Source organism: Centrocercus urophasianus, unplaced genomic scaffold (assembly GCF_019232065.1).
Source record: "Centrocercus urophasianus isolate 14NV4802_14NV808 unplaced genomic scaffold, USGS_Curo_1.0 seq_12, whole genome shotgun sequence".
Classification (NCBI taxonomy): Eukaryota; Metazoa; Chordata; class Aves; order Galliformes; family Phasianidae; genus Centrocercus; species Centrocercus urophasianus.
This window is the reverse complement of record NW_024884364.1, coordinates 16,477,814-16,492,771: the sequence shown is the minus strand read 5'-3', so window position 1 is coordinate 16,492,771 and position 14,958 is coordinate 16,477,814. Positions and strand designations below refer to the sequence as shown.

Below are 14,958 nucleotides of genomic sequence, written 5' to 3'. Positions count from 1 at the left end.
TTTAGGAGGCATCTAACAAGCACAAGAGACATATGCAGTGCAATGAAGAGATGTAGCAGATATTATGCTGAGAAACATGGGCAGATTTCTGACAAGATACGTTAGGAGCTACAAACAAAACTCCTTCAAATTTCACTTTTAATTTTATACATGTATATATGTTCACTGCTCACACCAGTACCTATTGGCTTAACATAATCCTTCGCCCTCCCAAAATTAGAAATATCTGCACTTCCAACCTCCTTTGTTCTTTAGCAATGAATTCTGCACCCCTCAGAACACATTTGAAGGAAAGACGTTAAATCAAAGTTGTACCATCCCTCAAAATTCACTGCACGTTTTAGCCCACCCCGGAAGAGGGAAGACAGAACAGAGAAGACAAAAATCCTGCAGTGCCAGAACATTTCCACTTTGAAAGCATTAGATATAAAGGCATCCTTCAGGCGCAGACTGAAGCATTTGGTTCCGACTTGCAGGAGCTGCAGCTCGTGCTGGGCAGACACCAACAGCCAGGCTGGCTCCCCTACCGCACAGCCCACGGCAGGGAGACACAGCCAGCAGCCCTGCTCATGTGATGTAAGGGGTCACCCTGCCTGTCACCACTGCTGCTGGAGATTCCAGTCTCACCAGCCACGTCCCAGCCGAGCCTCTGCAGCGCTGTTACCCACGGCAGCACTAGAGGGCAACGTGGGCAAGCCTCTCCCAGCCTCCGGCCGGCTCTCAGCGAGATCTCTCCAGGCTGGAAAGAGCTTCTGCGCCTGGAGCCTGGCTGCAGGGTACAGCCTGCTCCTCTGCAAGGTTGTGGATGGCACGTGCCACCAACAGGCCAAAGACACCGAGGAGTACCCTTTCACTCCACTGTCCTCCCAAAGACAATCCCTCACCCTGACACCCATGCGAGAGCCCTCTCCAAACCTCTGGATAACCCATCGAAGCCAAAGAGCCGGGCCAGGCTGGAAAAGGCAACACTCACCCGACTCCACGTTCCCCAGCATGGCTGGAGAAGACATGGTGAGAGACGCCTTGTGATTCGGGGGGATGCCAGGGCTCTGCAAAGGAGGCTTCGGAGACGAAGTCCATCCTGGAGAAGGTGCGGGGAGAGACGGGGACTTGAGGTGGACAGGAGAAGCAGCAGCAGACCCCAAGACCGGGGGGGACTTGATGGAAGCAGCGGCAGCTGCGGCGGTGGGGCCTGCGAGCATTCCTGCCAGCTGGGAGGGCGTCTGAGGAGACTTGAGGTTCCCCGAGGGAGACCCCATCATGGGAGACTGGACCTGGCGCATGGTGGGAGACTTCAGAGGATTGATTCCTGGAGAATGCACCTGACCGGCTGCGGAGATATCCAAGGGCTTGCGGCCCAGGCTGCGCTGCGCAGGGGGAGCAGTGTTGAGGCTATTAGGGTTACTGGTGGGATTGAGAGGTAGTGGCGGCATGTGGCTGAGCCGGTTGTTAGTCCTTTGGTCAGGCCCTATCTGTTCTCTGAGGTTTCGGAGACCAACTGCCGGGCCCTGAGACATGGGAAGGAAAGGCCTGGGACCCATGCCATACTCCTGCTGCGGGTGCTCCCCAAACGGCAGCGGCACCATCTTCTGCTGAGAGGAGAGCATCTCCGAGACACCCGGTCGCAGTTTCATCATCTCTTCCGGTCCGACTCCCGCCTCCCTCAACTTCTGAGGTACCAGGGGTGGGTTGGAGCCCATGCTGACATTCATGCCCATGTCCCCCTTCATGCCACCAGGGCCCATCCCAAACTCCAGCTCCCTGCCAGAGCCCATTTGGGGGGGCATTCCTTTTGGGAAGTCCCCCCTGGAGGGGCTCATCGGCCCTTCCACTGGCATGCGAGGGAAGATGGGGTTATTCCCAGGCTCCATGTGTCTCTGGGAGGCGATCATTCTGTTGATCTCCATGCCAGGCCTGATGCCTTCCATGTTGAGGCCAGGAGGGAGGCCCATCTGTTTCTCAGCCAGCTGCTGCTGATAGATCTCTTCCGGCAGGCCCTGCGGGTTGGGGAACCGCTCCCCTCGGCCAGGGCCACTGAAGACACCCTGGCCAGGAGGGAAGTTTCGGCCATCTGGGATTTTTGGCACGTCGTCTGGCCAATTGACTCCTGAAAGCCCTGGCCGAGAGGCAGGATTTGGGACACTGGGGCCCTCCATGTCAGGGTTCATCATTCCCGCAAAACCAGGCAGGCGCATCTGGCTCCCAGGCATATTAGGATGAGGGGCCATACCCCTGGGGGGCAGAGAGTGTGACATGTTCATGCCTTCAGGGAAGGGCTCTGGACCCCCAGGTCCCCAGCCTTCCCCGGGGGTCATCTGGTAGGGAGGAGGGGGGCCTCGGACAACCCCACGAGGCCCGTGCTGATGGACCATCATGTCCTGCAGGGAACACTGCTGCACAACAACCTGCTCTTGTTTCCTTCTCTTCTCCTCGTAGAACTCCTGCTGCAGCTTGAGCCAGGCCACCTGCTCAGGAGTCATGTGGTCCAGGTGGTCTGGGCCTATAGGTCCCGACTGGGAGTTCATTGGTGGTGGCCCCATTTCATCTGGGGAAAAGGGCATGTCCCTGTGTCCTTGAGGGCCAAACGGAGCCCCTCCATCTGTCCGAGACCCTGACCCTTTGCCTAAACTTTGGGATTGCGCCATCATGGCCTGTATTGGCCCTTCAGGTTTCTTTTGGGGCCCATCCATCACCCCAGAATTTGCAGGTGGCCCTCCGCTTTGCCCTCCAGCAAACTCCTTCTCATCAGGGAAGAGCATGCGCTGTATGTCTCTCAGGGTCTGCAAAGAGCGCTCTCGATGTTCCAGCTGCTCCTGCGACAGTCCATCTGGATTCTCACCCAAACTGGATGGGTCCCCACCAGACACCTGCTGGGGAGGACCTTTGGGGTCTGCAGCAGAGCTATTGCTACCTTGGGAAACGGGGCTAACTGCTCGATTATTGGGGGTTGAACTCTGCCCAAATCCTTCTGTCTGCAGCGGGGTCGAGTTGGCAGGGCTGCCCACAGACATCACTTTGCTTTCCACACTGGGACTGTCCTGGTCTATGGGACACGGGGGACCAGTGGATTTGGATACTGGTGCTGACACAGGTGCAGTTGGCTGCATTTTGGCGTTCTGAGGAGGGTTCTGGTCCTGGGCAGTAGGGGGCTGTGGCTGCGGCAGGGGTTTGGGTTCAGTCCGAAGTGCATTGATCTGGGGGTTCTGAAAGAGAAAGCCACGTGCCATCACTCTCTTCTTACAGCTGTGCCACATAAGCAGAGGTGCCAATAACAATGTCCTGTCATAACCCCACCAGCCCAGGCTCTGCAAGGAAGGGTAGCATCCTTGTAAAAGGCATTTTACAGAGCAGCATTTTGGCCTTAAAAAAAACAAAACAAAACAAAAAAACCCCAATATTTTTGCTCAAGCGTTACAGCAGGTACTCCTTCCTTCTGCATTAGCTCTGCATGATCGATGGGTTGGAAATACACTACCCAAGTATTGCAAGATAAACATTCCTTTGGATAATTCAAGACATTTATTTGCAGAACAACCATCTCTCTCTTTTCCATCCTAAAACTTATTTCAGAGCATCACCCATCTCTCTGAATCACACATGCACAAGCACACTTAACATTTCCCTTCCCACCCACTTGCAGGCAGCTCCCTACCAAGGGTACAGTGTTTCGTTCCACCTTGCTGTTTGAGATGTTTTGGATATGAAAGGACACAATGGTTTCCACCTGTCCCTTCAGCACGGCTTCTGCAGCCCTGCAAAGATAGACAGACAGACACACATATCCAGTTGAAGCTAAGAATCAAACTTTCCTAATCAGCATCCTTCACCTTTCAGCTGGCAGAAGGATAAAAGACTTAACCCCACATATCTGATATCAGATAAGCAGCAAAAGGAAAATACTCACATCCACGAACTCAACAACTCTTAGGGGTCACACCTAGGTTTAAGTCACTCCAGCTTATACTTGCTGCGTGGATTGCAAATCAATATCTTATTGACATCTGCCAAAAATGCACCCCATAGGAATATATCATTACTTCTCAGAGAGCAAGAGGCCTCTTCCCCACACCAACTGGGGACGCATCGTCAAAACACTTAGCATTGCTTTTTTTGCTACGAAAACACACATGACAGAGAAAGGGCACCTGAGAGTGTCATGAAAAGGGAATAAAAATATAAGCCCCTCTCCCTGAAGACATTCAAGCATCTACCTACTTGTTGGCCATCTCAGTAGAAAAGACATAAACCACTTTGGATGGAGTCTTCTGCCCACTTGCTGGTTCCAAAGCAGCAGTCAGGCCATGGGAAGGTGTGGAAGACCTTGGGGCTGAAGCATTTGAAGGTGTCATGGAGTGCGGTGTGTGCTGAGAATCCTGGGACTTCACATGATCAGCAGAATTGCAGTCTGGAAGGAGGAAAGAAGAGGAGAAATCACATCTTGGCACCTCTCCTGAAACCGTTTCTGGTTCGCATTTGCAAACTGACAGAGTTTATCTTCCTCTGAAGTTTCCTGCTTATCCACCAAGCACTAATCAAGGCAATCCATTTATTGCACCATGCCCCTTCCCTTTAATGCAATGCTGCCCTAGAGATACTGCTGGGGAAAGCTCATCTTGTCACATTCTAAGACAAGTGGCAGTTCCCAGAGCTGATCTCTGCAATCTCTAATGGCCACAGAGAACAGCAGGAAGACTACACACTAAAATGTGCAAATATAAAAATGTCCGCATTCAAGGAGAGCACTGCAACAAACTCTGCTTTTCCCTCCTCCTCCAGTCACCTTAGCCAGGAGACCGACCTAGCAAACAGATGAAATAAATGAAAGATGGACAAATGACTTGTCTATTTTCACACCACCTTACAATGACAACACTTGAAGCCAGGAACAGAATGCAGAAATCCCAACTCTCTGGTTTGTGTTACCAGTCAGGGCGCTACAGGTTATGTATCTGTGTTGACAAAACAGGCTTGCATATCGTTCAAAACCCCAGTTACAACAGAGTAGTTCCTGGAAGGCCAAAAGCCAGAAGGAAACCAACAGGTTGTATTTGTACTTTCAAATCCTTGGGGGAGTTTCAGAGTTACAAAGGAACTTTCCTACCAGAGTGGGTCTGCACTTCAACTTAACATGAACAAGAGGACATGCTTACTGATGTCAGCTATGGCATCCCCTCTCTACTTGCTCTCAAGACCTTTAGATATCTTTGGCTGGAAACACATGCATAGCAATTCTCCATCTCACAGACGATGCACACCAATTGTCTGTAGTTGTGCACATATCCTAGCAAACATACCTTTGATTTCAGGGTCGTCATTAGGAGTCCCAGCTTCCCTCTGTTCAAAGGAGTCTGCTGAAATGCTTCTCTCTCTCTTTCCCTTCCCCTTGGCACCATTTCCAGCCCCATTCTTCAGCCCCATGCTCCCACCTGGGCCAGGGAGCACTTTCGGGGGATGACCTCCACTTTTGGGGTCACAGGGAGAGGGCTGGGATTGACTGGTCGAGCCCCCTTGTTTGCCCTGGTTGGAAAACTTGGAATCCAGCTGGGGGTTGCCAGATGGGGACATCACTGTAGGGGGACGGACCATCACCTCCTGCTTTGATTTGGGGCTACTGGGGGCAGAAGAAAAAAAGGAAAAAAATTAAAAAAAAAAAAAAAAATAAAAAGAAAGTGACAAATCACTCCGTGGATTCATTCAACCCTGTGGGAACAGAAAGTAGAAACAATCTCTGCCACCTTTGCAAGCTAAAGACAACTGCTGACAAATAAGAAATGCCTGCAAGCTTAGAGTCATCCAGGTGGTTTTCTGAACATGCCCTGAAAGGGTCATTATCCAAGATGGGATCTCGTTGCTCAAGAAGACACAAAAGCAAGCTACAGACCTGCCAGATCCCAGGAACTGCTGTCACATGAGGACCTACCTCTGGGGCTTCTGTCAATAAAGACAACGGTTTCTATGTGCACAGAGAAGCGCCTCACACCAAGACCAGCTCAGAGTAAACAAACACAGCACAATAAAGTTCACCTCACTGCTCTCACGGACCCAAATTACACAGTGTAGCCTTGATCTGAGCAGATCCCCCCCCCTCCCCCCCCCGCCACGCACCTCCCTATCCAGTTCTACAGGGAGCACAAGGAAAACCCAGCATTACTGCAGCATTCATCATACATCGGGGCGAGCCGCCAGGAAAACACAAATCTCTGACCGTGAAAACAATTAAACCAGCTACAACCTGCTTCTGAATAAAGAAAGAGAAGGATACTATCGCCCTGCACACTCCTTTGAAATAGGGCAAATGAAGCTTCTTTCATTTGCTGAAGGATATTCAGAGTGTTCTCCTCCCCTCCTCCATCCAGTCAATTGCATCCTAAAAATATTTTGATCCTCTAGGTTTTACCCATGTATCAGTCATCCTTTCCTCCTCTGCCTCCAGTTACTCCATTTCTACTGCATTCGGTTTTCTTAACATCAGTGCCACTTCCAATAGGCAGCGTTCGCTAGCATCCCCACCATGGGACTCGCACATGCTATTTCTTCCTTTGGACAGACATCTGAATTAGAGGTATTCCCTCTGAGTTACTGAAAAGCTCCACATCACCTCTAGGAGTAAATAATCAAACTTGAAAATGCTGTCAATCAGACCATCGCAAGTCCCTGGACGCTGCTTCACTTCCATATTTTTCCCTTCCAAATTAGCAGAGGAGAGATGCTGACCTGCTGCACCAGCAGGTGAATGATACAGAGGACCTCAGCGCACAGCTGATCAGTTCTCCAGGCCATTCAGTTCAGGCACATAATAGGAAGGAAGCATTTTGTGTGAAAATACAGGCAGAGAGACCTCCCGCTGTCCAACCACCCCTAGGGAAAACAGATGATTAGAAGGGGATGGAGGGAAGAACACAGATAGAAACAGCATGATCGCTCTCCTACAACCTATTTAGATGCCTGATGGAAGGGAGGAGGCCATGAGGAGCACAGAATCCAAACTTCATGGGCTTAGAGCTCTTTCGGTTCACTCTGAGCCTGGCAAACGTGGAGGCACACTGGCACTGCACAGCTGCCCGACAAGAGCGCAGAGGAAGATCGGTAAGTCACATGCATCAGTCTGGCTAACGCCACAACAGAGCAGGGACAGCATCATGCACCAAGCCAGCAGACTGTTTTCCTTACCTCTGTGTGTTGCCTGACGGGGAGTTCCTCACTTTGGGGTTACTGGAATGCATTGACAGAAATCCTGAGCTGTCTCACACGCACGCAGATGGGCTCTCGTCAAGTTCCTCTGGGGACTGTGCCGCCAGAGGCAGCTCTGTAGCACTTTCTGCCACCCGCTTCTCTCAGTGCTGTCTGTCTGCTTGCCTTTTTTCTCTTTGCTCCTCTCTGGTTTTGCACGGGGTGCTTCCCTCCTGCAGCTCCAGCATTCTCTAGACGCGTGCCTCCTGCTGCCCAGGGGAAGTCTCGCATCTCCAGGGCACACTGTTAAAACCATCCCACAAGAAGAGAACAGAAATCCGGTGAGGAGCTTTCCAAGCAGATGTCTCTGATGCGAAGCAGTAAATGGCAGTCCTTCCCCGTTACTGAGAAGACGCAGGAGAAGAGCTTTCAGATGGCTCAGCACAGCTGTCTGTGTATTTCAAACAGAGGCAGCCCTGGTTGGCCGTTCAGTTTACAGGCAGTGAGGCCAGCTTCCCTTCATCCAAAGCAAACGGCTCTGGAGACAATAAAGCAGGGAAGCTTCTCATACCTGCATGCTTTGATTCCATCTCTGTGCTCAGCATGAAGACACCTCAGAGCAAGTCAGCAGGAAGCCAAAATTACAAATCCCCATCATGACTTAGCTATCTAGAAGTCCCCCATGAATGGCCGTAATCTGATATTTCTTAAGAACATAAACTCTGCTCAAATCTTTTCTGTCTCCCTGGTCCAATATAACTAGACATATGTTCAGTGATGTGTGCTAGGAGTTGCACAGAGGGAGGAAAATAAAATAAAATGCCTTCCTGTCCACCTGTAAGCAACCAGCTATGCTGTGATTACTCTGTAAATACCAGAGAAGTTAGTCAGTCATTATTTCCTACTAGAAAGGCCAAAAGATCACTAGAGAGCAGTCCCTCTAAAATTTGCTCAGCAACAAGGTACAAACTATTGGGACGCTAATAAACAAACAACAAGAAGGAGCACACAACAAAATAAGTGTCATTTCAGCTTATTACCTATTAAACACTCATGATGCAAGCAACACGGCACACAGAACTGATTCTGAAGGAGGAAACTATTGAACATTATGGTTTACATCCTTTGGGCTAGATTATTTTGGAACAAATCTCTATCTTGTTTATGTTTCAACAGAATCTCTTCTCTTCATCTCATCTACTCAGATGCAAATCCACTTAATTTAGAATCTAACCAAGATTTATTGTTAATGTATTAAGCATTGCTAGTTAAACATTATTCAAATGTAAATATTCCTGGTATTCCTTCCCAGCACCAAAGAAGAAGCAGTTTCTTTCTGTATGTATCAGAAAGGGAATATGCTGAATATGTATTATTGAGAAACTACCACTTGAATTGTATTTAAAAAGCAAAAAATTGGTTTGCTTATACGTTGACATGAGAGGACTAAGAAATTCTGGTACTTATATGACCACCTTTAGCCAACAAGCGTTATCGGTAACTTGTGTTACTGAGTTCTCCAGTTCCCCAAATGATCTTGCTGTGAGGTTGTGCCATTACAATTCTTAGTGACTTTGCACTGCTGTGTGTTAACAGGGCAGCTCTCTACACTGCGATCCTTCCATGAGGAACATCACCTCCAAAAATTCTCCTCTCTGCTATGTACCTCCTTCACCAAGAAGCCTGCTCCATAGTCTTACCTCCGCTGTGCTGCACAACTCATTAACACAGGGCATGTTTCTGCAGTAACGGCCTCATTTGTCCTGCCTCTCACTAGGCACAATCAGATGAACTCCAGCCTGAGCTGCACACTCCACAAGATCCACATGCCTCTCTGGGGCTTTAAACTGGTTAGCCCATTGATTCTGAGAACAATGTTGTGTTACTCTATTACTGTTGTTACCACTATCATGCTGTAATTGGAGCTGCTGCAATACCTACACACTGAAGACAAAAGAAAACATCTTCCTAAGTAACTAAATGGTTCCAGCTTCCTGTGCAGATTCTACTACAACTGTTCTGAAAACAAACCTGTGACATTATCAACAGCACCTAATTCTGCTTTTCAGAAGAGATTTATGCATCAGTAAAAGTCAGTGATTCTAGAGAAGGTGAAGGTGTGACTGAAAATACAGCGAATTTCATGTTTAAAAAAAGTGAATAGGAACAACAGCTTTAAAATGAGCTGAGCTCAATCTAAAAGAAGCATAGGAGTGCCTGAGTGATGGACTTCGGGCATTCTAGTTGTTTCTTCCTCTGCTTTCCTTCCATTTTCGATACTTATGCATCACGATGTTACCTTTTACAGCAACATGAGAATTATCTCAGATTCCCAGTGCAATCAATAGAAAAACACTGAAGATCAGAATCATGACCACACTGCCTGTACAAGATTTCTGACATCACCAAACTTACAAGTACTTCACAGGGGAAATTAAAAAACCTCCTTTTTTTTTTTTTAACCCTACATTTTATACTATATGCATATCTTCCATCTACCAGAATGGTACACTGTACACAGGGAACATGCCATCTTTTATAATCTGAAATTGAATGCCTCGTGATTTTTCTAAATGTACTTCTAACATACGTCTGTCTGGAAAACTAGGGCCCAACAACGGAAAATCTCTAGTGAAATGCATTTTTACAGCTGGATTCTGCCTGGCATAGCACAGCCCTTATCATTACTTTAAAATTAAAGGTAGGGTCACTGATGGTGAAGCAACTTTTCGAAGTATTTTGGCAAGCTGCATCTGAGGCTGTATTTTCAGGATTGCTTAAAGGCATGCCAGGGTGGTTCGACTATCTGCTCATTCTCACCTCTCTCCTGACCAGATCAGGGGAATATCTGAATGGGAATCAACCCAAGGCAAACAGGAGAAATCTCCTTTCAGCTGGATCAGTCTCCCCCGATCTGGTTGATGATGCAACCACAACAGTGCCACTGCAAGCTCAAAGGAGGAGGCGAGAACAGGCGAAAAGTAGCCTCACCCAACTTGGAGGCAGCTCGCACTTTGGATGGCTTAAGACTTCAAACATCAATTTCGCCGACAAAAGGGCTGTACCCATGTTTGTGGAAACATTAAAGGCCCTCCCCTTTCCCTCAAGTAGCTTACCAAGACCCCTGGCGTCACGACACAGCAGTACTCATTGTGGAGGCCATGAGGTGCAAACCACTCCTCTCACAAGCAATGATCACCTGAAAACAAGGAGAGAGGCAGAGTTCAGCAACACAGCAACAAGAACATGCAGCCCAGCCAGCTGCCACCCCTTCCTTCCCTGCACCTAGCTCCAGAAGCAGACGAATCAAAACTTGCTCTCAATCACTGATGGGGAGAGCCTTTGCCTAGGCTGGCAACATTCATCAGAAGCAAAAACGCCATCGTCAGACTAGAACCATCTGAAGAAGCCTGTGGCACAAGGATGTGCAGAGAGGAGGTAGCTCAGACCTGCTTCAACACTCCCACATTTAAGCTTGCTGGATTCCCATGAGCTCATCTGTGCTCTGAGAAGCTGGCACAAGGCTCGTATGAGCAACCTCCCCTTTCTCTGCACCCATTCCTCTTCAAAAGCTTACTTTCCCCTCACTGTGAGTCCAGCCAAACCCCTATGCTCCATACAAAACCTCCTCCACATCCACAAAAGCCATAAATAAAAACATGAAGTATCAGGTAAAGCCAGCTAACGGCTCCACCACATCTAGGGGAGAACCAGGCAGGTTTTAGAAGGAAGATGCACAACCTGCTGTTCTACCAGCCCTTATTCCATGTCACTGTGCTATGCCCCGGGGAGAAGGGAACTCACGCCAAAACCTTTCCGTGTAGGACAGCCCTGAAGTTTGCTTGTGAGAAGTGCAGAAGGGACCCTTTGCCACTACGGTTGTAGGTCAAAGGAGTTCATAGGCTAAGAGCCACACTTTCAGTACTGGAGACAGCCCTCCAACAGTAATGCTCAGCCACATCTCAAAGAAAACACAAGTGCCTGAAAACATATTGACACAGGGAAACAGACTTTGAGGAGCAGCTCAATAGTAAATTTGAGGTCAGTAAAGAAAGACCAGCTAGCTACCTGCCAGCTTCTTCTCCTTCAACCACTCTGAGAGAGAGGCTGCAGGAGCAGTATGAAGCCAGACAGCATCCGAACTGTCAGAGCCAACGCAGTCTCTCTGAGCACCCCGTGCTTACACCAGCAGATAGCCTTGCATTTAGTGTGACTGCACGCCAAAAGAGCTACCAGTGTTTTTTCTGTGCTACCTCAGTCTTTTCTGCTGACCAGATCCCTCCAACGGGAGCACAGGAGCTGTTGTGAGGCTCAGTGTGCACTGTGAAACACTCTGCATGTCCTCTTCCCTCCGACGTTCTCCAACTGTTATCTACTGCAGCTTCACCTTAATAATGAGGCAATACCTTGCCATGTAATACACTTCAACAAAACCAAACTACAATGCTGGTCCCAAACAATGGAGCTACATTCTCCACTCAATCCAGCCAAATCAAACAATGAAATCATCAACGTGATAGACCATCCTTATCTAGCTAAGTCACACCTGCAGACAGAAACTGAAACAACTACCTATTGCAACAAGCTGCCTCATCCAGCAAAACGTACAACAGCAGCACAATGATCCCTGACTCCAATTACCTCCTCCTATCGCTTCTTCCCTTTCCCCACCCAAGACAACAATGCTGGCAGTGCCATGTCAGTGCCTATACTGACACACTGCTGTCACCACAGCAACAAATTCACCCTTTCCCTTAAAAGAGAAAGCACAAACACCAGCACACATCACGATGGACAGAATCTATCAGCAGAAACGGCTGGAGCTCTGTTGCTTGAAACATTCAAGTTCAAATTGGCATTATGAGGTATAAAATAGAAGGTTATTGCAAGGTAACACCACTCTCTAGTTTACTTCCCTTTGCTGCTCACTAGCACAGTCTTAGCCCACGGCCGGTGTAAGACAACTTGCTACTCAGCAATAAGGTGAGAGCATGCACACAAGCAGCCACTACTGAGTAACTAACAAGACATAGATACTCATCTTACCTAACAGCAACTTACTCATGAACCATCTTCTGTGAACTAACCACCATATTACTGAGATGCAAACAGAAGTTAAAAGAAGAAAAAACAAACCACACAAAGTAGCTTGCTCCCTCTTTGCGCCCTCAGACTGCAGAAGCAGGGCTTGCATTGCTTGACAGCAACAAGTGACCAGGTACTTGGAGGTGTACAGCATTGTGGCTGCTTCAGCAGGAACAGCTGTAGCTATCACTGATTCACTTCAGTCTTTTCTCCCTCTTTGAGGAGGAGAATGTGGAGATGAAATAAAGGCATACCAAGTAGATGAAAGTATCAAACTTATGGCCTTACTGTGACACGAAGCATTAAAGGCAAGAAACCTTTCAGCGTACAAGAAAGAGTGCAGCTCTTTTTTTCCCCACATTGCCTTTCTGAGGCTGTCAATCTGTGCTGGACCAAGGGTGGCAAAAGCCCAAAACCAGCATGGAAAAAGAAAAAGGCTAGAAGCCTGCTGCTATTGAAAACAAGCGATGACTTTGAATGCAAGCTGAGCCAGCACCCTGAATTGTAACTGGGGTAGTGAAGCAGGAAAGAGATGAGAGAGCAGCTGGAGTTATGAGACTGCTCTGCAAAGAGCTGTAGCCTCGGGAGGGACCGAGAGAAGTGGCATCAGCAGCAGTCTGAGCTGCTGCCACCAGGAAGAAATGTGTGCATCCACCACTGGGTTCCCCATGTGACTGGAGAGATGGGCTAAGGCAATGAATGAACGCACCAGCTCCTTTCGCACAATTTGGCTGGGAAGGGCACATCCTATTTCCCCCATCCTCATTTAACCACTTAAGTGGGACAACACCTACGCTGACAAAAGGTGAGCCCAGACTTCACTGCTGGTTTTCACACACATGTACACCTTAACAGTTGGTTAACATCTGCCTTTCCTGCACGCTTGCAACTGAACTGCACGTTACTTTTTTTTAATAAGCTGCTGTTTAACAGAGTATCTGATTATACACCTCACTGATAAGAGTGCAACTAGGAAACAAGGAGGACGCAGGAAGTGTTATTCAGTGCTTTTATTCAGCTGTCACACTCCTTTAAGATCATGTGTAAGCAAACAGGCAAGTCGATATGAGTGTTCCAACACCGCACACATCTCCCCACGACAACTGAGGAGGTGGGGACACAGAACACTCTCAATACCTCAGATCAGTCCATACTTCTAGATACAGCCCTTATCAGGGACTTTTAACTACACTTGAAATTGCTCCTATCTCTCAGCAAAAGCTGTTCTCACCCTTTCCCAGGACGAAGCACACATCTGTAATACAACCAGTACTGGACCCAGATGCATTCTTGTCAAAAGATAGGCTTGTCAAAACACTGCCCTACCTTCAGTAGGCCAAGCACATGCTGCTGCCAAGGAAATAACTTCTATCAGTCTAAGAATATCCAAGTCTATCCCTTCCAGCCACCATTTGCACTTGTGATCCAGCTGAAAACTAACTCTAGAAAAGACTGGATTAATTTTCAGCAGACAGCCTTCCTGCTTCAGCCAACCAGGTGGCCACACGCTCACTGGTGTTGGCACAAAGCAGGCAGGCATGGATAGGCTTCAGCTGGTTGTTCAAGTGTTCGTACACTGTTCCCCTGCCTATTTCTTCTGCACTTCTTAAGTGAGAGCAGAAAATACACCAGGTAACTACCAAAACACCAGGGCTAGAGACACACGATCAACACACATCTCCTGGACATACTATGATTCTGCTTGTCCAAGTAAATAATCAGTAGATGGCAAACTATTGTCACGCCCTCTCCATAGCACTGTTTGCAAGCCTTGTTCTCTGAACAACCAGCATCGTAACTCAATAGTCTTTCAGAAGACACACTCATATGCTCCTTCTGCCAGAACTGTAGAGGCTATTTGCACCAGAGGCACCTCAGATGGCCCATGGGTCATATTCCACCCCAAACCAGCTGCTGGTCTGGGAAAGCTAGCAAGTTCTATCACTACCTGGGGTAAGCTACAAATTCAATTGACTCACAAATTATTTTATAAAGATGGCACAGCACGGAGCTGTGTCAGAAGAGGTGGGAGTTAGGGACAGGTTCTGCACTAGAGGGTGGTGGGCATGGCACAGGCTGCCCAGGGCAGTGGGCATGGCCACAGATATTAGAGTTCAGGGAGTGCTTTGGCACAGCTCTCAGACATAGGGTTTGGATGGTGGTCAGTGGTCCTGTGCAGAGCTGGGAGTTGGATTCAGCATTCCTTATGGGTCCTTTCCAACTCAGGATAGTCAGCAACTCTACGAAGATCAAGAGCCAACCTGTTAATACTGAGCTGACTGAACAGCAACTCACAGCCGACACCAGTTTCTAGATGCATCCTAACCTACCCTAAAACAGTATGGACTTTGCCCTGTTTATGTCTGGGCAATAAAAATGATGACACACCTAAGGTCCTCCCAAGAATTTCTTATGCACAAGTCAGAGAAGCTTCACAGCACTACCTCTTTGCTGATAAGTCTTTCACCAAAAGCAACTGTCAATCAAAAAAAGAATCCAAATCCTGTCACCTAAATTAATTTCACTACATGAATACAGGACAAGGCTCACTACAGCTTCCAAAAGAGGCTGATGAAATAACTTGAGTTGTACACACATACTGTGAATCCACCACTCCATTAACCTCTAAATCACGGGCAGCTTACTGCTCACAACTAACTCCATGCCTTGAAGCACAGAAAAAAAGGTCTGCACAAAGATAGG

The 14,958-nt window shown here is 48.2% G+C and overlaps 1 protein-coding gene across 8 annotated transcripts in view; it reads right to left on the bottom strand.

Moving 5' to 3' along the window:
• Positions 1–14,958, bottom strand: part of BCL9 (BCL9 transcription coactivator) — a 30,019-nt gene that overhangs the window by 4,268 nt on the left and 10,793 nt on the right. For 5 of the 8 annotated variants that reach the window (XM_042809938.1, XM_042809940.1, XM_042809939.1 and 2 more), the window contains 6 exons: positions 10,287–10,369; positions 7,171–7,473; positions 5,295–5,611; positions 4,216–4,405; positions 3,653–3,752; positions 974–3,203 (listed from right to left, as the gene is read on the bottom strand). In XM_042809938.1, the coding sequence (XP_042665872.1) occupies positions 974–3,203; positions 3,653–3,752; positions 4,216–4,405; positions 5,295–5,611; positions 7,171–7,223 (2,890 nt within the window). In that variant the 5' untranslated portion in view covers positions 7,224–7,473; positions 10,287–10,369. Of the gene's footprint in view, positions 1–973; positions 3,204–3,652; positions 3,753–4,215; positions 4,406–5,294; positions 5,612–6,714; positions 6,894–7,170; positions 7,474–10,286; positions 14,325–14,958 lie in introns of those variants that run through there. The other 3 variants (XM_042809935.1, XM_042809942.1, XM_042809943.1) reach the window with 3 other exon arrangements.